The sequence below is a fragment of the Rutidosis leptorrhynchoides genome, chromosome 2, assembly GCF_046630445.1.
Source record: "Rutidosis leptorrhynchoides isolate AG116_Rl617_1_P2 chromosome 2, CSIRO_AGI_Rlap_v1, whole genome shotgun sequence".
Classification (NCBI taxonomy): domain Eukaryota; kingdom Viridiplantae; phylum Streptophyta; class Magnoliopsida; order Asterales; family Asteraceae; genus Rutidosis; species Rutidosis leptorrhynchoides.
In genome coordinates, this window is record NC_092334.1 from 552,788,179 (window position 1) to 552,815,499 (window position 27,321).

General features: G+C 32.3%; 1 protein-coding gene across 1 annotated transcript in view; it reads left to right on the forward strand.

Annotated features, from left to right (window-relative positions):
* The window catches only part of LOC139889691 (large ribosomal subunit protein uL4-like), a 116,861-nt gene extending 90,758 nt beyond the window's left edge, over positions 1-26,103 (forward strand). The window contains exon 3 of the mRNA XM_071872627.1: positions 25,831-26,103. Within this exon, the coding sequence (XP_071728728.1) occupies positions 25,831-25,944 (114 nt within the window). The 3' untranslated portion in view covers positions 25,945-26,103. The remainder of the gene's footprint in view (positions 1-25,830) is intronic.
* Positions 26,104-27,321: the final 1,218 nt, after the last annotated feature.

The following is a 27,321-nucleotide window of genomic DNA, read 5'->3' on the forward strand; positions in this document are numbered from 1 at the left end:
GTAGTAAAATTATTATAGTTATTATTCTTAGAATTAGTATTATTAATACCATTATCACTAAAAGTAACATTATTTTCAAACCTGTCGTTTTTGTTAAAATTAATATTATCATCAAAAGTAACATCTGTACTATCATTATTATTATTAGTAGTAGTATTATCAATATCGTTAAAATTTTTATGATTTCGAAAATAAACGTTTTAAAGATATTGTTAAGGTTATAAATATAAAAATAAAGATTTCATATACACAAAAATGTATGTAAAATTACATAACTATGTTAATATTTCATGAAACTTATAAATTATTAATATATCAAATACCTCATTAACTATAATATATATATTTATTCGATCACGAGTATATGTTTTAATATATATATATATATATATATATATATATACAAATGATATAGGTTCGTGAATCCGAGGCCAACACTACATTGTTCAATATAGTCATATGTATTTTTACTACAAAATACATTAGGTGAGTTCATTTGAATCCCTTTTACTCTTTACATTTTTGAGACTGAGAATACATGCGCTTTTATAAATGTTTGACGCAATAGACACAAGTACCTTAACTGCATTCTATGATAGAATTATCTGCGATTGGTGTTGATTATTATGACACGCATTAGCCCCCAGTTTCCGTCAGAGCGTGTGAGCTCCCGAGCCGGGTGGATGGTTTATTATTTACGACATTTTGGCACCGGTTGGCCTATATTTTATAAACATGTGTTCAGCCGTGGGGTGTAAAGACCGGCACAGAGGTTCTATATTTTGAAGGCACATGTATTCAGCCGTGGGGTGAAAGACCGGCACAGATGGTTACTATTATATTTTGAATCCTCACCAGGTATTCTTCATATGAAAGATATTTTTTTTGTGCAGTTGGAATGGGACTTCTGCACGTTTTATAATATTTAAAATCTTGTGGTCTATTAAAATGATGAAAACGAAATGATTACTATAAACTGATGAACTCACCAACCTTTTGGTTGACACTTGAAAGCATGTTTATTCTCAGGTTTGAAAGAAATCTTCCGCTGTGCATTAGCTCATTTTAAGGATATTACTTGGAGTCATTCATGACATATTTCAAAAGACGTTGCATTCGAGTCGTTGAAGTTCATTAGAGATTATTATTAAGTAAATGACGGATTAGGTCATTTATAGTTGGATATTACGAAATGGTATGCATACCTGTCAACTTTCGATGTAATGAAAGTTTGTCTTTTAAAAACGAATGCAATGTTTGTAAAATATATCATATAGAGGTCAAATACCTCGCGATGTAATCATATGTAATGTTCTCGTCCATATAAATTTGGTCAGGGCATCACATCTATATATATTTCGGAACAACCATAGACACTCTATATGTGAATGTTGGAGTTAGCTATACAGGGTTGAGGTTGATTCCAAAATATATATAGTTTGAGTTGTGATCAATACTGAGATATGTATACACTGGGTCGTGGATTGATTCAAGATAATATATATCGATTTATTTCTGTACATCAAACTGTGGACAACTAGTTGTAGGTTACTAACGAGGACAGCTAACTTAATGAACTTAAAATATCAAAATGTATTAAAAGTGTTGTAAATATATTTTGAACATACTTTGATATATATGTACATATTTGTTATAGGTTCGTGAATCGACCAGTGGCCAAGTCTTACTTCCCGACGAAGTAAAAATCTATGAAAGTGAGTTATAGTCCCACTTTTAAAATCTAATATTTTTGGGATGAGAATACATGCAGGTTTTATAAATAATTTACAAAATAGACACAAGTACGTGAAACTACATTCTATGGTTGAATTATCGAAATCGAATATGCCCCTTTTTATTAAGTCTGGTAATCTAAGAATTAGGGAACAAACACTCTAATTGACGCGAATCCTAAAGATAGATCTATTGGGCCTAACAAACCCCATCCAAAGTACCGGATGTTTTAGTACTTCGAAATTTATATCATATCCGAAGGGTGTCCCGGAATGATGGGGATATTCTTATATATGCATCTTGTTAATGTCGGTTACCAGGTGTTCACCATATGAATGATTTTTATCTCTATGTATGGGATGTATATTGAAATATGAAATCTTGTGGTCTATTGTTACGATTTGATATATATAGGTTAAACCTATAACTCACCAACAATTTTTGTTGACGTTTTAAGCATGTTTATTCTCAGGTGATTATTAAGAGCTTCCGCTGTCGCATACTTAAATAAGGACAAGATTTGGAGTCCATGCTTGTATGATATTGTGTAAAAACTGCATTCAAGAAACTTATTTCGTTGTATCATATTTGTATTGTAAACCATTATGTAATAGTCGTGTGTAAACATAATATTTTAGATTATCATTATTTGATAATCTACGTAAAGCTTTTTAAACCTTTATTGATGAAATAAAGGTTATGGTTTGTTTTAAAATGAATGCAGTCTTTGAAAAACGTCTCATATAGAGGTCAAAACCTCGCAACGAAATCAATTAACATGAAACGTTTTTAATCAATAAGAACGGGACATTTCAGTGTCTTCCACCCCTTCCGGCAAAACCAACACCGGAGCTTGACACAACTTATCTTTTAGCAATTGAAAAGCAATTTCTTGCTCGTTCTCCCAATTAAATCCCGCGTTCTTCCTTGTCAACTTCGTCAATGAAGAAGCGATCTTAGAAAAGTCTTGGATAAACCGACGATAATAACCGGCCAATCCGAGAAAACTTCGGACCTCCGTAGGCGTAGTCGGTTGTCTCCAACTCTTCACCGTTTCTATCTTCCCCGGATCTACTTGAATACCATCTTTGTTCACAATATGACCAAGGAATTGAACCTCCCTTAGCCAAAATTCACATTTGGAGAACTTAGCATACAACTTCTCCTTTCGTAACTTCTTCAATACTTCACGCAATGACATTCATGTTCGTTCATACTCTTTGAATAAACAAGTATGTCGTCAATGAACACAATTACCGACTTTTTCAACATAGGTTGGCACACTCAGTTCATAAGATCCATGAATGCCGCCGATGCATTCGTAAGACCAAAAGGCATAACTACAAACTCAAAATGCCCATAACGCGTTCGAAAAGCCGTTTTCTCAATATCTTCCCCACTGACCCGCATTTGGTGATAACCGGACCGTAGGTCAATCTTTGAGAAATACGTTGCACCTTGAAGTTGATCAAACAAATCGTCAATCCTAGGTAACGGATAACGATTCTTGATCGTCACTTTATTCAACTCTCGATAATCGATGCACATCCGCATACTACCATCCTTCTTCTTCACAAATAACACCGGAGCGCCCCATGGCGAAGCACTCGGTCGAATAAAACCCTTTTCAAGTAACTCTTGGGTTTGAGTTAACAACTCTTGCATTTCCATTGGTGCTAAACGATAAGGAGTTTTAGCAATTGGAGTAGCTCCCGGAACCAACTCAATGCGAAATTCAACTTGTCTTTCACCCGGTAACTCGTTCGGAAAAACGTCTTCGAATTAACTAACCACCGGAATTTCACGAATGGGTGGTGGCTCATGACGAGTATCAACAACATGGGCAAGAAAAGCCATGCCACCACTAACAAGAAAACGACGTGCCCGTGCAAAAGAACATATCGGCACAAGTCTTCTTCGCTTATCACCGTGAATAATTAACTCTCCCCCACAAGGGGTCTTCACACGAATAGATTTTTCATGGCATGCAATATCGACTCTATTTCGATCGAGCCAATCCATACCAACAACGATATCAAAATCGCCCAAAGTCATAGGGATGAGATCAATTTTAAAGTTTTCGGCACCAAAAATGACATCACAATTCTTACACACATCAACCACTAGCACCGTCTTGCCGTCCGCTATTTCAACTTCTACCGGACGACTTAAATTAGCTAACGGTCTATCAAGTTTAGGCACAAATTTTGGAGACACAAACGACAAATTTGCACCGCTATCAAATAAAATCCTTGCCGGATTAGAATTGACCATGAAAGTACCTGAGACTACTTCGTTTGATTGTTTGGCTTCGTCATTGGTCATCAAATAGTTGCGACCTCGAGCCGTACCCGTCGCCTTCTCTAGTCTTTTAACATTATCGTTGTTCAAATCGGGACACTCTGACTTTCGGTGTCCTTCTTTGTTGCAATTAAAACAAGTGAGCTTGTTTGTTGAATTTGGCTTCGGGCAATCTCGAGCCATATGTCCACGTACCCCACAATTGTAGCAAGTAGGGAAAAAGTTCCCAAAACCACCGGTAGCGCCCTTCTTCACACTATTGACACTTTCGGAACCCTTTTTGTTCTTGTTCTTTTTATTTGAAAAATTCGAATAACTCGAACCTTCAAACTTTCTTTTTGAAAAAGTGAAATCACTCTTTCTCGGAACCTCCGGTTCAAAACCCCGAGCCAACTCGAATAGCTCTTCAAAAGTCTTAGACATTCCCCGACTAATCTTACCCTTTAACTCATCGTTCAAGGTACGGTAGAAATCTTTCATTAGCTTGTGATCGTCACCAACATATTCCGGGCAAAAGCGAGTCTTTGCCAAAAAGGTAGACTTGAGAGTAACCAAGTCCATCGAACCTTGTTGCAAATGATGCAACTCGTCCCGGATTCTATCAAGGTCAGAAGAAGTTCGGTATTCTTGGAAGAATTCCTTCTTAAACTCCTCCCATGTCAAGCTCATGCATTGCTCTTCACCATACAACTTGATTTTATCGTCCCACCACAACTTTCTTTCTTCACGTAACATGCTAGACCCATATCTCGTCTTCTTCTCGGGAGGACATTCCGCGGTACGAAAAGCTCCCTCGATATCGGAAATCCAACAAGTGCTTTTCAATGGATCCCTCACCCCATTAAACATCGGAGGTTGAGTATCCTTGAAATTCTTGTAGTGGAAGTCCCGCCTTCCACCCCCACCATTACCTTCACCCCCTTCGCCTCGAGGATAAATGTTTATAGCCACTAAAGCCTCCTCTATTGCGGCTTTCATTCGATTGTTGATCATTTCGGTCACTTGTCCCTCGACCGACTCTTGGAAGACCTTCCGGACATTGTCAAGAAAATCCTTCTTTAAATTTTTAAAGATGGCCTCAACCTTGGCCGTGAGTTCAACATCCTCACTCGTACCACCGTTATCATTATCGTGTCCGTTTCTCGTCTTCATTCTATAAAACGGAAAAGATTAAACAAAGAACGAAAAGACATAACATGTAAGTATATACATGTACACCACACTACTCCATCTCGCTCGACAATCGTCGTACATTACTTGTTTGACACGATTTGCACCCGTAACAACGGTAGCTAATCGTTGTTACGTGAGCACGTCGCATTAACTCGCTAGTACAACGTCCGTCTTGCTTGATGATTGCTAAACACAACACAAAACAATTAGCACAAGGTTAGTTCACATAAACCAAAGCACTAACAATTCCCGATTAGACCCAAAGTCCTACAAGTCCCGCATAAAGCGCTCACACAATAAAGTCCAAGTCTAGGCACCTATCTAAAGTCGCCTAAATCCCTTAGACCATGCTCTGATACCACTTGAAACAACCCAACCCATATTCCATACGATAAATTTTTTTTTATTATAGTACACATTTACGCGCCAATTAAATATGTAAATCATTCCACAAGTTCCATTTAAACGTACATCAACTTAAACGTTTACAAAAAAGCACGAAGGCCATTAATTAAGTTTTATACAAGTTTGATCCACTACAATGATAGTTTATAATCCAAACGACCTCGGGCATGGTTTGGGGCTAAACTACCCAAAACGTTAGGCCAATTTCAAAAGCTAACACCAAAAGCACCCCCGACAACATAAGCGGGAGACCACTAGTCCAAACGTATGCCCTTACCCTTGTCCAAGCCGGAACCTATAAAATGGTAAACAACGAGAGGGTAAGCAAGGCTTAGTGAGTGCAACAATTATACATACATATATATAACCTACTTACTTGCAAACACTTACCAAATCCGCATACATACTAGTTACCTAATTAGCATACCCTTCACATGTATAACGCTAAGTATCACGATAACAAGGCTAGTATAACAATAGCTTATATCACAACAATACAATATGCTAAAACACAAGTATAACGATGATGTTCACAATATCCGTAGTACTCAAGATCTCAAGGCTAGCCCAACGAATGGTATCGTCAACATCGAACTTAAATCCCATTCGCCTATTTTAATGTGGTATCGTCAACACCGAACTTTAAACCCACATATGAGGTATCGTCAACAACGAACTTTAAACCCTCATCAACGTCACTACAATAATCGTATGGCATCGTCAACATCGAACTTTAATTCCATACGTATGAGGTATCGTCAACAACGAACTTTAAACACTCATCAACATCACAATATACTCTAGGGTATGGTATCGTCAACATCGAACTATAACCCATACCTCACAAGCAAATAAATCATATACATGCATATATAATTATTCCACTCACATTGTCACAAGGATGATGATTTAGCACTTCCGAGCTTCAACGCAATGTACCTAAATCATTAAGTGCACATTCAATTTCACAACTAGTGGGATTAACCACAATACTCCCACTTGAGCATTTAATGACCCAATTTGCATTAAATGACTTAACTACACACAACCGCCCATAAATGGCCAAGACTCGACTTTAATCACTAAGACTAGTAAATTAATGTCTATTAACTTCAATTAGCACAAAACTTAGGGTAATCCATACCTATTTTATCTAATTAGGTCAACTAGTACATTTTGACCCATTTTATATTACTTAGACTCACAATCAAGTCAAACTTAACCATTAACACTTCTTTCATAAATCTTAAAGTGCATTAGTGACTAACAACACCAATTGACACTTACAACCTCAAATCACAAGGCCAAAACCCTAGATTGTGGCCATTAGGGTTTCATAACAATAACATAACCCAAATTCACCCATTTTACCCTCAAATGGGTCATACATACCCCACATGAACCAAACCCTAGCTTAAACAAATTAAAACTCAAAACATAAAGTTAAGACTTACCAATACAATCACAACGTAGCTAGAGACGTAGGGAACAACTTTAAAACTTGGATTCGGGTGAGATTTGGTCTCCTTCTTTTCCAAGTGAGCTTTCTCTCACTAAACCCTAACTCTCTCTCTCTCTCAAATTGAATGTGGTGTAGGTGAAGATGTGTTAAATGAGTTAGGATAACTCATTTATCAGTTTTCTAGATCTAAAACCGTCCACAAGTGAAAAGACTTGAACACCCTCAAAGATGCCATTTAAATTGGGTCAAATTTGTTAAACAGCGACATCTGTCGCATTTCGCGACAACCTGTCACGTAACACGACGCCCAAACGTGACAAACCACAACAGAACGCGATAACCTCGACAGAACTGGGGGTTCTAGAGCTGTCGCGTTCCAGCCCACTTTGTCGCATATCGCGACGCACCAGGACGCGATGAAACTCACTCAGACGCGAAAGAAGGCCTGATCAAACCATTTTCCAATATTTCCACACATTAAACTAAAATAAACGATTATAGATGCAATAATAAACGTACACAAGGTTAATTACGCGCCTTAAGTCATATCCGAGGAAAACGGGATGTAACATTATCTTCCGCTGCAAAACTCAATAAAACGTCTCATATAGAGTCGTTCTCGTTTATACAACTGTGATTTGATATAATTAGTCACAAATACCCCAGGCCCTATTTGGGGGTGTGATAGATTGGTATCCGAGCAGGTTGTTGTAGAGAACCAGGATTGCATTTTATGTGTGCCTTATACAATTAGGTACCTTAGCAATGTAGGACTACAACTTTCCTTGACCATAGTGCCTTTAATTGTTGCTTTTAATTGTTAAATGCTACACTATACTTTAGAAACTTTACATATCTTAGAATGTCAAACCAATCTAAGAACTCTGCTCACTTTCCTAAGTACTATCCAATTCTGCCACCACATTTAAATGCGACACCATGATTTTTGAAATTCTCGACATTCCTTTGTCATCTATCATGGTTTTGTGTATTACATATGTATTACATGAAATGTTATCCATGATTCTTGAAATCTCTACTATTTATATTCATTACTTTCAAAATCTTTGCTTTCTCGTTATTTTTGCTCATTGAATTTTCTTGACGAGTGGCGTCTACGAAACTCTAGAATGGAAGGGTTTGGATTACCGATTTAAAGGATCCTATAGCTCAAGCCCCTAGACCTGAATAGGCCATTACGAATTGAAAGTCTTTAATCAAAAGTTTATCTGATTACATACTTATCATTTTTAAATCTCGACACGTCATACTGCCATTATTGCATAAACGGAGTATAGACACATCATATCTTATGATATCTATCCCAATACACTTTTTAACACTTTTTCTAAATTTCCTCTGTAAATTACGAAAATCTTTTGCTATATATACTTATTCAAAGAAACGAATATATCATTCAGTATCCATCACTCATTTCATATCAAACCCTACTCCAAACACATAATATGGATTCCTCGAACTCCTCGAGCTCCAATGGCAGCGTAACCGGAAAGAACAGACCAATTAGTCATCATCTATTCTGGATGAATTGGGGATGGGTTCGTAGTCGACTCAATCAATGGAGGCAAGAAGTAGGTGATCCCTTCCACCAACCAAATTCACCTCTTGGAGAAGAACCTGAAGCACTTACCGGCGAACCAGTTCGAAACACCATTTTCTCTCTTCTTTCCAGGGTATCCCGTTACGAATATATAATATCGAAGATTTTAGATCTTATTCACCCCCTTGTTCCAACCGCCAATCATCCCGGAATAATAGAAGAAGTCAACGAGCTTCGCGCTCGAGTGGTAGCTCTGGAGAATATGGTGCAAATTCTACAAGCATCAGCAGCACCAGCAGCATAACCAGCACCACCAGTACCAGCAATACCACCAACATCACCAAAACCGCAAGCACTGAAGGCACCAGTATCAGCAACAGCAACACCAGTACCATCTGCACCATCAGCATCACAAACAACAGCATCAGCTTCACCAACAACAACATCAGCATTCCAAGCCTCAACATCACACTCGGTACCTCGGATATCAACATCATATGCCCCAAAGATACTAAGGAATATTAGCAATAATGAGTTAAGATGTATTGACTCATTCTTAGTGAAGAATTATATATGTATACTTTATATATATATGATTTGGAACAATAATAAATCTTGTCGTACTAAGCAATTACGTGTGAATCTTAACTAGTAAGTACTACTTGGTTAATTCATATCACTAATATGCTATGATGTACACCCTTCGTTAATGACTTAACAATTGTTAATCAATGCTTCAACACAATAAACTCCATTTCATAATAAATCAAGTGTAACGATAAATGTATTGATTCATAACTTCAGTAGCGAAATATTTCGCAACAATTATGAAATCTCTAAGGTTTTGGAGATTATTCATTCTCGTTTCAACCGTAAATCAAATGAGTTTAATATTATATTAACTCATTAAATCCATAATTACATCTGAAGGAAAATATATTTGTACGTATATTTTCATAAAGACTGTAATTAAAACTCTTTTGTACAAACTGTTAATTGTGAAAATATTTTAACGGGTAGGTAATACCCTAGAAATATTTATATCTCACATTAATATGTTACATTGTACATTCTTCAATTCTGATTCTTATGAATTGTATTCATTCGTATTCTGTGATGAATTATCACATCAAACCACCGAAATTATCATTTCTTCGACAACCGTTAGATCCATTGATGGATACATCTTACGCTTAAACACTTTAAATTCAAAATTCTTGAAAACATCCTTTGTATCTTGACGATCACAATCAGCGTTTAATCATCTAAAAACGAAATTTCTTGAAACCATCTCGGATTGATAACCAATGATTCAAATATGACTGCATTAAATGCAGAGGAAACATCAAAGCTATAGATGGTCTTAATGGTCAAAAGTTTGATGATAAAGAATGACGTATTGAAAAAGCTCAGATTTGGAACTGAAAAATAGATTGAGCTAACCATGAAGGAGACCAAGGACAAATACAAGGACCAAACCCTATATTCAAAGAATCCAGGTAATTCTGGATCCGATGAAATCTTTAGAGAATATCTTGCTCCGAAGTCATGTTAAAAGCTTGCAGAAAATTTTTCTTCACCAACTTTCTAACTTAGAAATTCCGAAATATCATCATAAATATCTTCGATATTTCTGAAGATATTTTCATAAATATTCTAGTCCGAAATTATATACCTCTTTGTGCTATTTGTATTACATTATATAGGAAACTTCTGTAAAACCTAAGTATAAATTGTGAATGATTTGAAGTAGTGTTGGGAATTGAAGCATGAGTTAGTATAATATAAGGACGTTAGGCCAACGTGATTATATTACAATAAGTCATGCTAAATTTTTAATGGAAGATGATGATTCATAGACTCTATAATCATCATTTGCCATGTTACACGACTCTTACATTCTACTTAATCTCTGAACATATCAAGAACATATATTTTTGATAGTTCTATTCTCAGTGATTCTGGTAATTTAACAAATCAAATCATGATATTACGTTCCTTTCTGCTTAGAACATTAGGTTCATTCGAAACTTCATACCTACGAATTCTGGACCATTACTTGCTTTACAAAAGCATGAAGCTTCGACATATAAGGGAAAATATAAAGCCCGATAACAACATTGAAATTACAAACCGTGTATATCACTGCGTATAGAAATATAAAGACACGGGAGAACTAAAAACACAATAAATCCTAGAGCATAACAGACTCCTCTAGTGGGAGTTGGAAAAGAAGGAAGATTGTGGCGATAACCAATATAAGGTCAAGAACAAGAACTGGATTGAGCATATTAACAAATCTTTTGGAAGTATGAAGTTAGGAAGAAAGTATAGAAGTAGTGAAGATAATGAAACGGAAGAAGCTAATTTATAGCAAAAATTCCAAACATAACAATCGATGCAATTCACCGCATTTAATCAAAGAAAATCCTAATTTCCGTAATTACTGGAGAATCAAATCTTATAAAGATTATGAAGATTTCTTTAAATCCCTTGAATTCTGGAAATCAACTTTAACCATGTCAAAAGATAAGGCAAACATTTAATTTTCTCATTTCAATCTTTTACGATAGCTTCGTTTATACTCTTTCTATAATCGAATTACTTTATCCATATTGTTTAATGTCGATAAAACTCTAATTTTCAACTCATATTCATCATTCTTGTTGTAAAGAATGACGATCTCTATCAAATTTCATGACTATGATTTTCATGAACTCTTCTCTATTTTGTCTACTCTAATATTGTGACATAAACGCTCAAGGTTTAAATAAGCTCAATATTATTCATAACACATTTGATATGTATTGAAATGCTTGTATAGCGTCATCATCTCTTTCTGAGGAAACCTAATCAATGACACTCTTGTAAATCCTTTAGATAACCTCCGCATTAATAATAAAATGCACTTCGTAGAATTTATGGATCATATGATTTAAACTCTTAAAACAAAACAATATTCTATCCGTTGAAATTCATGCAAGGCCCCGAGTATACCTGGGAACGTGAAGACCAAATAAAATGAAAATATCCTCACCTGTTTACAAACAATGCCGATTAATGGCAACAACTAAATTTCGGGACGAAATTTCTTTTAACGGGTAGGTACAATAACAACCCGGAAATTTCCGATAAAATTTAAACAAAATTTTGAGATGTTTCAATTATCTTTGACCAATTCCGACGATTCACGAACAAATAATTTTAAATGAATATATAAACTTGAAATATAATACGACTTAATTGTTATAATTAAAAATGTAAAACTTTATACAAGATAATATTGCTGTTATATTATTACTTTTATTATTATATTTAACAATATTATCATTATCATTTACAATTATCATTATCAGTATTGTTAAAAACAATACTATTATTAATATTGCTATTATTATTATCAAAATTATTATTATCATTATTTATCATCTATTATGATGGTTAGTAATATCATTAACATAATATATCATTAACATTATTATTAATATTATTGTTAATACTTAACATGAACATTAATATAATAAAATATCATTATCATTAATATCAATATTATTATTATTATAAAAATAATACAATCTTTTATCATTATCATTAATAATACTATTATTATCATTTTTATTATCAATATTTTTATTATTATTAAAAATCATTATTAATATAATTAGTATTATTAATATTATTATTATTATTATTAATATAATTATTAATTAAATAAAAAGGAAAAGAGACAGATACCTAATTTAGGTATATCATTATCTGTTTTTTTTTTAGTTTTTTTTATCTATCACGATCTGAATATTTTTGTTCCCTTTCCTGATCGTATCCATTGACATCTGCTTTCCAATTTTTTTATTTATTTTATTTGCTCTATTTTATTTTATATATTTCTGTCTGATGGAATTAGGAGTCGACACCCACATTTTACATTATAAAAAAATCAATCCAATTCTGTAATATGGAGTTCCAATCATGTTCCAGTCGAATGACATTATCATTATCATTTATATATATGGTAGTAGATTGCTGCAAAGGAGAAATCAAAATAGAAATATATATATTTGTCCTCGTCGACCTCTATTCTTGTATAGTCCTGCCATAAATCAAATTCGAATTCCATATCAAAATGTATAAATGTAGTTGTGTTAGGATTCATCTAGTCAAACTTCCTGCAAAATTTCATATCCCAATTCCTCATAACGAATCTTAATTTTGGAGTCAAACTTTATTTTAAAAAAAGTCAAAGGATGTGTTCATCAAGAAATTCGAAGTCGTTTCGATGTTTTCATTAAAATTAACGATTGAGAAAGTTTATATGAGCGATTTAAAACCTTTTTCATGAAGAAAGTATGATCTAAAACATTTTGAAAAATGAAATTGATGTTTGAGTTATACATCGACTATTTTTCTGTTTCAGTTCCTTTATTTTTTTTTATTTCTGTACATAATCTATTTTCACATTAAGGTTGTTGTTTGAAATCATAGAGTCTTTAATAAATTGTTGATTAGAAGGAATCGAACTCTGATTTTTCCTGGTCGACTTTCAAAGTGAGGAAGAAGAAGAGTAACATAGGATAATTGGGTTTAAATAAAACCGGTTATAAATTAAAACAGAAAAACAGACATGGTCGAGTGGTTTGAGGGGTGTTCGGGTTAACGAGAGGTCACGGGTTCGAGTCCCGTCTTGGGCATATTATTTTTAGAAAGACTTCTAAGGTAGTTCCAACTCTATTTTTATTTTTATTATTATTAATTATTATTATTATTATTATTATTATTATTATTATTATTATTATTATTATTATAATTATTATTATAATTATTATTATTATTATTATGAAAATAATAAAAGTTATTATTATTTTCATTAATCTTATTATTAATATTTTTTTTAGTATTGTTATTAAAATTATCATTAGTAATAAGATTTTTATAATTATTATTATTATTAAGTGTGAAGTATTATTATCAAAATGATTATTTTCATTACCATTGTTATTAAATTTTTCATTTAAAAACTACAAGTATTATTATTAGAATTAAAATTATAGGAGTTATTAATAAAACTATCATTAATATTAAAATCATTAATATTAAAATTTATACTATCATTATTATTATTTTTACTAATATTATCTTAGTATTATTATAACTACTGTTTTAACAAACAAATAATATACATAAAAAATATATTTAAAATACATAACTTAACTATATAAAATTTCTTATGTATTTTTAAATATACAAAATAAATACCTTCAATTAAATAATAAAATACAAAAGCTATATCACTAACAATAAAATATATGTTCGTTCGATTTCGATTATATGTGTTAATAAATATACTAGATATAGGTTCGTGAATCCAAGGACAACCCTACACTTATTCGGTGCCATCATACGCATAATTACTACAAACTATCGTATCGTATCGTGAGTTTTCATAGCTTCCTTTTTATCTATATTTTTGGGCTGAGAATACATGCGCAACTTTTATAACTGTTTTACATGTTAGACACAAGTACTCAAACTTTTATGCTGAATACGTGCTTTGTCATGCTAAATCCCTGCCGTAATATCGTTAATTTCTTGGTGAACGCAAACTTAGTTATTATGAATACCGCTATGTCACGACCCGGAAAATTTCGACTAATTTTAAATCAAACTCTCGATACGATTTAATATCTTAGACACGATAAGTAAAGTCTATAAGGTTGAGTCTAAAAAATTTTGAACTATTTCATATATTCAATTGACCTTCGACTGTTCTCGACGGTTCACGAACCACTATTTGTAAATAGATACATATGTATATATATATATATATATATATATATATATATATATATATATATATATATATATATATATATATATATATATATATATATATATATATATATATATTGAAATACTAAATGATTTAGTTGTTAGAATTAATTATGTAAAATAAAATAAAAATATGATATTAAAATAATAATCATTTACAATATATTCTTATATAACTAAAATATATTAAAAATAAATATTAACTGATTGTAATACTCGTTTGATGTAATTTTTATTTAATAGTTAATGCTCGAATTTTATGACATAATGAGCGAAATAAAGAAAGTTAATTACTGTAAAAATATGAGATTTTTCTGAATACTTTTTATCCGTCACTGATCAACAACGAAGTACGAAATAACACCCAAAATTTAACGATGGTACATAAATGTGAGATGAATAATTGAATCTTAATCAATCATATTACTGTAACCTTTTTGAAAATCATACTCTATTAATTTGAATGATACAAAGTGAATTGAAAGGTTTCTGTTAGTTTCATGTACCATCATCCTTATTCCTTGTTTACTATTAACAGATATATATGTAAAGTATATCAACACCAAAAGTTTAGGAGTTTATTTGACTACATCCTTGTGATATTGATCTTTATGGATCGGAAATCATTGTTTAGTTAGTTACCTCAATGATAGGTAACAATACAGTGTATATATTGACATTATTGTGGAATGAGAACTTCACGGGATCATTGAGATTACTATTAGGAATATTATATTATTACTTTTAATTATTATAAATCTTATATATATACACACCACTGCATACATGATAACACACACATATACAAATCACATGTAGAATCACCACAATCACCGACGGTTTATTTAACCACCATCTCTCCACCGGCCACCATATGAACCACCTTTGAACACCCGGCAATCACCACCATTGATCAAGAGAACCACCTGCGTTTTTCTATTTCAATGGAAACTCAAAACCACAACACCGAGCACCTCTCCATCACCACAGACCACCGTAAATCCCTATTGTTTTCTTCGGTTTCCACTCCTGTTGAACATCTTAAACTACCACTGTTCTTGCTACTGTATGCAGTCGTGATCACGATAACCGACACCATCACAAGCTAACCACCTTCGCCACTTTGATTAATCCACCACCACCACCACCAAGAAACCTCCTTTCTTTCTCCATTTGAACTGTCACCCTAAGTCTTTCTCTCTCTCATCTTCAAACCACCTTAACATTTTTGTTTTCAACTACGGTTACAAACCTACAAACTAGCAACGAAAATCATCAACAACCAACAACATGAACCACCACTTTTCTATCCTTCTCTCTCATGCTCTCTCTCTCTTAAAACTGTTTTCTGTTTCAAATCAACAAAGCTACTGTAGCAGCTGAAACGGTTCTGTTTTGTTCGAGGATGCTGCTATACAAATATTTCTGTAACCCATTCAAACACCCTACAACAAAAACATTTAAGTCATATCATGAGTTAATATTTCGGTTACTTTTATTATTCGAATCCTATATGATTGTTATTATCCTAATCGATTTAAAGGAAAAAAAAAAGAAATGAAATCGTTGCTTACTGTGGTTTGTATTCCCCACATGACACCCACTTATTTCATAAAGTGAAACCATAATGTTTGGTGATGACGAGTGCTATTGGTAAATTATTCTGTTTATATTTCAAATAAGAACCCAACACCAAAACCTCACCTAATCCGCTTGTTATGAGATAATGGCCAAAGTCTGTTGCAGTTGGGCTGTTAATAGGCCGTCGAGTTTAATTTTGTTATTTGGGCCGAAACCCAATTTTATTTAAGTGAAAAGCGTCATGAATCGGGAGGGTATTATGATAACTAATGTTAAACAGTTACATAAGTACGATCGAACGAGTTGAAACAGAAATGAAGTGACAGAGTATTGGTTGGGCATGTTGTGTTTAAATGAGAGGTCTCGGGTTCGAGCCCCGTTGTGGGCAATTCTTTTTAAGAAAGGCTTTTAAAAAGGGTATACAATTTTACATGTTTATTTTCATTATTATTAATAATAATATAAATACTATACTTATTATTATTAAAATGAGTGTTAGAATTATCATTACTATTAATATTATTATTAATATTATTACTAAGTATTACCGTTAAATTATCATTTTCAAAATTATTATTATTATTATTAATATAAATACTATACTTATTATTATTAAAATGAGTGTTAGAATTATCATTACTATTAATATTATTATTAATATTATTACTAATTATTACCGTTAAATTATCATTTTCAAAATTATTATTATTAACAAAAGTATTTTTATTAAAAATTATCATTTTTATGAAAATTATCATTTTTGGAATTACTATTATTATTATTATCATCAGTATTATTACTATTACTATTAGTATTAACAATATTATTATTATTATTATTATTATTATTATTATTATTATTATTATTATTATTATTTTTAACATTATTATTATATTATTATTATCTTCAATATTTTAGTATTATTATAACTATTATTTTAAAAACAAATAAAATTAATCAAAAATAAGCCTAATAACATATGATACAACTATATTAATGGAATATGAGTTCTAAAATGATATCACTAAATAAATACATATATAAATTTGTTCGATTACCATTATATGTATTAATATACATGATTGAATAATAGGTTCGTGAATCCAAGATCAACCGTACACTTGTTAAATGATGTTATATGTATTTTTACTACGAAATACAGTATGGTGAGTTTCATTTGCTCCCTTTTTAATTACTTTTGCAATATATATTTTTGGGCTGAGAATATATGCGCTGCTTTTATAAATATTTACGAAATAGACACAAGTACTTAAAAATATATTCTACGTTGAGTTGTACCACTGGCATATTTCCCTGTAGCTTGGTAACTACTATTTACATGGGTATTGTAAACGCGAATCCTGTTGATAGATCTATCGGGCCTGACAACCCCAACCGGACTGGACGACCAGTATTCAACGGTTGCACAGTACTTCGTTTCGGTGACTACACTTGGTACGGTGTAATGAGATTTCATAATAAAGGGAATATGCGACGTTGATTAAATGTTAAGTATGGTTACCAAGTGCTCAACCACTTATAATAATTTTTATTAAAACGTTTGTGTATATGAAATCTTGTGGTCTATTAAGATATTGAAATAATTATTATGATAAACCTATGAACTCACCAACCTTTTGGTTGACACTTTTAAGCATGTTTATTCTCAGGTACGAATTAAGTCTTTCGCTGTGCATTTGCTCATTTTAAGGACATTACTTGGAGTTGATCATCGCAATGGGACCAAATGTTGATGACTTCGTCCAGGGGATAAGGACGGGTCGTCACAGGTGGTATCAGAGCGTTGGTCTTAGCGAACCAGGTCTTGCATTAGTGTGTCTAGCTGATAGTTGTTTAGATGCATTAGCGGGTCTGGACTTCGACCGTGTCTGCATGTCAGAAGTTTTGCTTATCATTTCGTGTCGAAAATTACCTGCTTATCATTCTAAGTCTAGACACGTCCTACTGCCTTTATTGCATAGATAGTGTACCGACAAATCCATATCTTAGCGTATCTGCTAATTCATATCTTAGCGTATCTATTACGATAAACTTTGCCTGATATCTCCCGTAAATTTCTCCGTAATTTAAGGAATCCTGGTACTATATATATCTATGCATAATATGCATTGAGAATACCATCCAACTATCAGTTGCTGTCACTAAACGTTTCATACCAAAAATATTTTTCTGTGATCGCGAAAGATGGCCTCTACGAATCGTCCAAGTTCCTCTGACTCCGAAGACAGTGTGACGGGAGCACACCAACCAATCAACTACCGTGATTACTGGAGAAGATGGAGGTGGGTTCGCGACATACTCACCCTATGGAGAAGGGAAGAAGGTACTCCATATCATGAACCGAATCTACCACCTAACCTTGGAGTACTCGACCCGCTCACCAGAGAACCTGTTCGCAACACCGTTTATACCCTTTTTGCGAGAATTTTTCGTCTTGAGACTACCATTAACGGAACTAGAAAAGATATCTGATCTCTACCTCACACTGATAACCAACCAGGGTTAGTAGAAGAAGTTAAAGAACTTCGAGCTCGAGTGCTAACCTTGGAGAATATGGTTCAAAACTTACAAGCACCAGCTGCATCACCGGCACTAACAGTACCACCAACATCAACATCAGTACCACCAACAACTCAAGTTTCAACATCACATGCCTCAACATCTCATTCTGTACCTCGAGCATAATCATCGTTCTACGTATCGTTCTATCTACTTTATCTTCGTTCTACATATCGTTCTACATCGATTATCTTCGCTCGTCAGGGCGATTATGTAATTTCTAAAGTTTTAGAGATTATGTAATCTAGTACTAATGATAAATCAAATAAGTTTAATATCTTACTGACTCATTAAATTCATGATTACATCTGAAGAAAATATATATGTATATATGTTTTCATAAAGAATGTAATTAATAATTCTTTCGTACAAATTGTTAATGGTGAAAATATTTTAACGGGTAGGTAATACCCGAGGAATATTTAGATTTCACATTAATAAGTTACACTGTACATTCTTTCAAATCTGATTCAACAGTCATTTACTATCCTGTTTACATCTACAGATATACGTATCCATTCACCGCAGAATAATCATATTCATCCAATTTCATATTTGGATTTTGATTTATCAAAAATCAAGTGGCTTAATGAAGGAAACATTTGACAAAATAAAATTTGTTAGAAACAAACAAATTAACTATGAGAAATTTTGTTAAGAATCCACGCTAACTGTTCCTAGCTAATTGTTCCCAGCTAACTGATTACACTTTATTTATCGCAATTTAATTATCGCAATTTACATTCTCGCAATTTTATTTATCGTCATTTAATTTCTGTTATTTACTTTACGCATTTTATTTATCGTCATTTAATTTCTGTATTTATTTTACTCACTTTAAATATTGGGACACGTATACAAGGTTTTGACATATCATATCGACGCATCTATATATATTATTTGAAATCACCATAGACACTCTATATGCAGTAATGATCGAGTTCTCTATACAGGGTTGAGATTGATTCTATAATAATATATATACTTTGAGTTGTGATCGAGTCTGAGACGTATACGGGTCACGACACGTATTAATTAATTCAAATATAATATAATAAAATATATACGAATTACTGGACTGTTAACTGTGGACTATCGACTGTGGACTAATAACATTGGACAATTAAAATGAATTAAAATATTGATTATAACATATGAAACTAAACAATTCTTCAAGTTTACTACTTGATTTCATCTTAAACCTCATTTGAATCTTAACGATTCCAACCCATGTTCAAATCTTTCATGATTCTTGAAAACACCTCGATCGAGAGGATGAATCAGCCGCACTTCATCTACGGAAGAAAAGATTGATGCATATAGTTATGCACCTGAAAACCCTCGGAAACTGAGAAAACGTTTAACACGTAGCTGTGCTAATTCCTTTAGTGTTATTATTACCCAAAATAATTTGGGTAATCCCTTTCAAATTAGCCAATTTTGTCACAGCTCCAACAAGTAAACTTTGACTTTTTGTTCGAAACAACCTTATTATGACCTTGATATATATACGTACTCATTTATTGTTACTAGGGAACCCTTTTATATTCCATCATACTACCATCAGCGTTTAATCATATAAAAACACAATTCTCTTGAAACCACCTCGGTTTGATAACCGATGACCCAGATCTGTTAACTTTGAAAATACTGACGAAGCAGCATGTTGTAGATGGTCTTAATGGCTAAAAGTTGATGATAAAGAATGGAATGTTGGGAAAGCTCGATAGAAAATTTGGTACTGAAAAACGGATTGAGCTAACCATGAAGGAGACCAAAAACAAATACAAGAACCAAACCCTATATTCAAATAATCCTGATGATTCTGTTTCTGATGAAATCTGTAGAGAATATCCTGCTCCGAAATCATGTTAAAATCTTGCGGAAAATTTTTCTTCATCAACCTTCGAACTTAGAAATTCCAAAATATCATCATAAATATCTTCGATATTTCTGAGGATATTTTCATAAATATTCTTGCCCAAAATTTTCTACCTCTTCGTGTTTTCTGTATTCCATTATATTGGAAACTTCTGTAAAATCTGAGTATGAATTATGAATGAATTGTGGAGAAGTGTTGGAAACTGATGCATGGGTTAATATAATATAATGACGCTTGACCAACGTGATTATATTACAGTTAGTCATGCTGAATTTCTAAGGGAATGTGATGATGGTTCAGAGATCATACCCTCATCATGTGCCATGTTACACGACTCTTTCATTCTACTTAATTTCTAAGCATATCACGAAAATATTTCCTTGATATTTCTGTTTCCTCGTAATTCCAACAAATTGTTAATAAATCGTGCTATTACATTTTCTTTTTGATTAGAAGATTTTCTTTAAATTCCATGAATTCCGAAAATCAACCATGACTATGTCAAAAGTTAAGACGAACCTTAATTTTATCATTTCGCTCTTTTGCGATAGCTTCACTCGTACTCTTCGAGTAATCGAATCGTTTTATCTATATTAATCAAAAATGATAAAACCCTATTTTGTCAACTCCTAATCGTCATGAAAAAATTCTTATTGTTAGCCATGACGACCTCGATCAAATTTCGGGACGAAATTTCTTTTACGGGTAGGTACTGTCACGACCCGGAAAATTTTGACTAATTTTAAATCAAACTCTCGATACGATTTAATATCTTAGACACGATAAGTAAAGTCTATTAGGTTGAGTCTCAAAAATTTTGAACTATTTCATATATTCAATTGACCTTCGACTGTTCTCGAACCACTATTTGTAAATAGATACATATATATATATATATATATATATATATATATATATATATATATATATATATATATATATATATATATATTTTGAAATACTAAATGATTTAGTTGTTAGAATTAATTATGTAAAATAAAAAAAAATATGATATTACAATAATAATCATTTACAATATATTCGTATATAACTAAAATATATTAAAAATAAATATTAACTGATTGTAATACTCGTTTGATGTAATTTTTATTTAATAGTTAATGCTCGAATTTTATGACATAATGAGCGAAATAAAGAAAGTTAATTACTGTAAAAATATGGGATTTTTCTGAATACTTTTTATCCGTCACTGATCAACAACGAAGTACGAAATAACACGCGAAATTTAACGATGGTACATAAATGTGAGATGAATAATTGAATCTTAATCAATCATATTACTGTAACCTTTTTGAAAATCATACTCTATTAATTTGAATGATACAAAGTGAATTGAAAGGTTTCTGTTAGTTTCATGTACCATCATCCTTATTCCTTGTTTACTATTAACAGATATATATATGTAAAGTATATCAACACCAAAAGTTTAGGAGTTTATTTGACTACATCCTTGTGATATTGATCTTTATGGATCGGAAATCATTGTTTAGTTAGTTACCTCAATGATAGGTAACAATACAGTGTATATATTGACATTATTGTGGAATGAGAACTTCACGGGATCATTGAGATTACTATTAGGAATATTATATTATTACTTTTAATTATTATAAATCTTATATATATACACACCACTGCATACATGATAACACACACATATACAAATCACATGTAGAATCACCACAGTCACCGACGGTTTATTTAACCACCATCTCTCCACCGGCCACCATATGAACCACCTTTGAACACCCGGCAATCACCACCATCGATCACGAGAACCACCTGCGTTTTTCTATTTCAATGGAAACTCAAAACCACACCACCGAGCACCTCTCCATCACCACAGACCACCGTAAATCCCTATTGTTTTCTTCGGTTTCCACTCCTGTTGAACATCTTAAACTACCACTGTTCTTGCTACTGTATGCAGTCGTGATCACCATAACTGACACCATCACAAGCTAACCACCTTCGCCACTTTGATCAATCCACCGCCACCACCACCAAGAAACCTCCTTTCTTTCTCCATTTGAACTGTCACCCTAAGTCTTTCTCTCTCTCATCTTCAAACCACCTTAACATTTTTGTTTTCAACTACGGTTACAAACCTACAAACTAGCAACGAAAATCATCAACAACCAACAACATGAACCACCACTTTTCTATCCTTCTCTCTCATGCTCTCTCTCTCTCTTAAAACTGTTTTCTGTTTCAAATCAACAAAGCTACTGTAGCAGCTGAAACGGTTCTGTTTTGTTCGAGGCTGCTGCTATACAAATATTTCTGTAACCCATTCAAACACCCCACAACAAAAACATTTAAGTCATATCATGAGTTAATATTTCGGTTACTTTTATTATTCGAATCCTATATGATTGTTATTATCCTAATCGATTTAAAGAAAGAAAAAAAAGAAATGAAATCGTTGCTTACTGTGGTTTGTATTCCCCACATGACACCCACTTGTTTCATAAAGTGAAACCATAATGTTTGGTGATGACGAGTGCTATTGGTAAATTATTCTGTTTATATTTCAAATAAGAACCCAACACCAAAACCTCACCTAATCCGCTTGTTATGAGATAATGGCCAAAGTCTGTTGCAGTTGGGCTGTTAATAGGCCGTCGAGTTTAATTTTGTTATTTAGGCCGAAGCCCAATTTTATTTAAGTGAAAAGCCTCATGAATCGGGAGGGTATTATGATAACTAATGTTAAACAGTTACATAAGTACGATCGAACGAGTTGAAACAGAAATGAAGTTACAGAGTATTGGTTGGGCATGTTGTGTTTAAATGAGAGGTCTCGGGTTCGAGCCCCATTGTGGGCAATTCTTTTTAAGAAAGGCTTAAAAAGGGTATACAATTTTACATGTTTATTTTCATTATTATTATTAATAATATAAATACTATACTTATTATTATTAAAATGAGTGTTAGAATTATCATTACTATTAATATTATTATTAATATTATTACTAAGTATTACCGTTAAATTATCATTTTCAAAATTATTATTAATATTATTAATATAAATACTATACTTATTATTATTAAAATGAGTGTTAGAATTATCATTACTATTAATATTATTATTAATATTATTACTAAGTATTACCGTTAAATTATCATTTTCAAAATTATTATTATTAACAAAAGTATTTTTATTAAAAATTATCATTTTTATGAAAATTATCATTTTTGGAATTACTATTATTATTATTATCATCAGTATTATTACTATTACTATTAGTATTAACAATATTATTATTATTATTATTATTATTATTATTATTATTATTATTATTATTATTATTTTTAACATTATTATTATCTTCAATATTTTAGTATTATTATAACTATTATTTTAAAAACAAATAAAATTAATCAAAAATAATCCTAATAACATATGATACAACTATATTAATGGAATATGAGTTCTAAAATGATATCACTAAATAAATACATATATAAATTTGTTCGATTACCATTATATGTATTAATATACATGATTGAATAATACGTTCGTGAATCCAAGATCAACCGTACACTTGTTAAATGATGTTATATGTATTTTTACTACGAAATACAGTATGGTGAGTTTCATTTGCTCCCTTTTTAATTACTTTTGCAATATATATTTTTGGGCTGAGAATACATGCGCTGCTTTTATAAATATTTACGAAATAGACACAAGTACTTAAAAATATATTCTACGTTGAGTTGTACCACTGGCATATTTTCCTGTAGCTTGGTAACTACTATTTACATGGGTATTGTAAACGCGAATCCTGTTGATAGATCTATCGGGCCTGACAACCCCAACCGGACTGGACGACCAGTATTCAACGGTTGCACAGTACTTCGTTTCGGTGACTACACTTGGTACGGTGTAGTGAGATTTCATAATAAAGGGAATATGCGACGTTGATTAAATGTTAAGTATGGTTACCAAGTGCTCAACCACTTAGAATAATTTTTATTAAAACGTTTGTGTATATGAAATCTTGTGGTCTATTAAGATATTGAAATGATTATTATGATAAACCTATGAACTCACCAACCTTTTGGTTGACACTTTTAAGCATGTTTATTCTCAGGTACGAATTAAGTCTTCCGCTGTGCATTTGCTCATTTTAAGGACATTACTTGGAGTTGATCATCGCAATGGGACCAAATGTTGATGACTTCGTCCAGGGGATAAGGACGGGTCGTCACACGCTATTGAGAGTAACGTCTCTAATCATTTGACCTCTGGTCTTTGATTACATAATAATGATTCAAACTGATACTGACTGTTCAAGGTGTCTCGGGGTAAAATTCTGTTTAGTCGCGATATTACAAACTACAGCAACTCTTTTTAGATTGATATGATGGGTATCAATCAACTTTAAACTGAAATCTTGTGGTCTAATGCTATATTGAACTATTGATTTATGATAAACCTATGAACTCACTCAACCTCGTGTTGACTTTTTAAGCATGTTTATTCTCAGATATTTAAATATTGCTTCCGCTGTATATCTGCTGCTTTGATGATGATTGCTTGCTATGCTTGAAGTCTTCATTACATATCATATCAATTAAAGACATTTAATGTTCTAAATACAATGTAATCTATTTATCTTCCGCTGCAAAATTCAATAAAACGTCTCATATAGAGTCGTTCTCGTTTATACAACTGTGTTTTGATATAATTAGTCACAAATACCCCGGGCCCTATTTTGGGGTTTGACAGCTGTAGTGCTGTTTTAGATGTAAATGATCAAAACTTTTTTATTACTGATTTGAGGGTTTTGATATTTAGATGTTTTTGGTAACTCTGACTAGAAGGTAGATAAAATGTGGATGATATAGCAACTTAACTTGAGAAGATTCAAACTATTATCTATGTTTTTGCTCTTTTGAGTAGAAGACACTCAGAAAGTTCATATAAATTTACTTTATTTGTATCTTGATGCCTGCAAAACTTGTTTCTTTAATGCCATTTGTTTGTCTGTGGAACTGATTTGTTGTGATAAAACTATCTTTATTTTGGTGTTTGGATAAGTTTTGGTGGTTGGATAAAATTGTGTACAGTTTGCTCTGAACAATTTGAAGGAAGTCTTGGTTGCATTGTGTGCCTGTTTAGAATTAAAAGTTATTATACTGGTACAAACTCAGAGTAAATTGAAATACGATGTGTGTTTTAGTGACCTTTTGGAGATGTAAAATTGAATTGAGATTTATATATGATATTTAAGAGTGAACTTTGTTTGAAATCTTGATTTTTATTTACTGCAATTTTTTGTACTTGATATTAAATAGGAGGAAGCTACCATGATCAAGGCTGCTAGCAAATCATGGTACAAGACTATGATTTCTGATAGTGATTATGCAGAGTTTTATATTTTCACCAAGTGGCTTGGAGTTTCTCAGTAATCTTTTTTTCTTCATATGGTTTTAAGTTTTGCACATTAACTTTTTAGGTTTTGAGATAGAACATTAAAATAAGCACTATGTGTTATTTTTTAACTTGGATATCTATATCTAGGTTTATGTAGTTGTTTTGGCAACAAGATTATTTTTGATTAAGTTTGAGTGATAATTGGATACAGACTATGTTGCATTTAGTAGAGTCACAAATAATAATTTGCACATAGGATTGTGTAAAACAAATTAACAATGTTATAACTGTAACATCACTGAATAGGAGGTAACCCATAGGAAAAATCTCAACATGACTTACCAATTTGGAGGTTATAACATGCTAAATTTGAAGGTTTTACTGGTTGTTACATTGTCCTGTTTATAACTGCATAACGTAATCTTCGTCATCATCTCATGTATATATATCACTTTTTTTTTTTGTTATTTAATTTGACTAAAACTTGTTTGCTAGGTTTTATTCGTTGTGATTTTAATTCATTATCTGACCCCATGACTTGTGGAGTTGTGGGACTGGCTGTCTTCTGTTATTTCTAAGGTCCTGAATTAGGGGCTGTTTATAAACAATGTTTTTGAACTTATCGGCCCAGTGGACTTATTCGGTCACCACAAAAGCCTGTTTACTTGAAGCTTAAAATAATTCCTGTCCCAGTTGCTTTTTCAGTCATCTACAAAACATTTGTAGTTCTTATTCAGCTCCATTTAATGTCAAAATGCCCCCATTTACTATTTTTTTTTGTCTGTTAGTACTCATTTACCTTTTCTCTTTATATATCTTTCTCTCTTTCAAGATTGTTGCATCTCTTCTACATAACTTAATCACTTGTAATTTAATACTCGTATTGAAATTGAAACCAATATGAAAATCAACTCATACCTGAAATTAAACTTGTCCATCATCCAAAACTATAAATCCACCAACATTTATTGCTATTTTTTAGTAATACTCTTCAATAGATTCAAGCAAACTAGTAAAGAAATTGTGTTACACATCGTTAAGGTTAAATTAATAAATTTTGGTGGATGTATCAAAAATTGTATTGGAAATATCAACTCCCAAAGCTTCACATTTTTTAGTTAAAAGTCAAACACTTGCAAATCTACATTAGGGTTTATGAAGTATCGTTTTTGTTTCTGAAGATGCCAAACTTATCTAACAGGACTACAGAAGCATAGCCATTTGTTGAACTGCCAATGGCCTATAAGCCTCCCTATAGACCTGACATGCATTTAATGATGGTACTAACAAATTTGCCTAACGCTTGCGGCTTCAAATAAGTTATCAATAACTAATGTCTCTTGAGAAATCTACAAACGATTAATAATATTAGTATCTTGCAAAATTCATGCATCTCACAATCTTAATCCGTC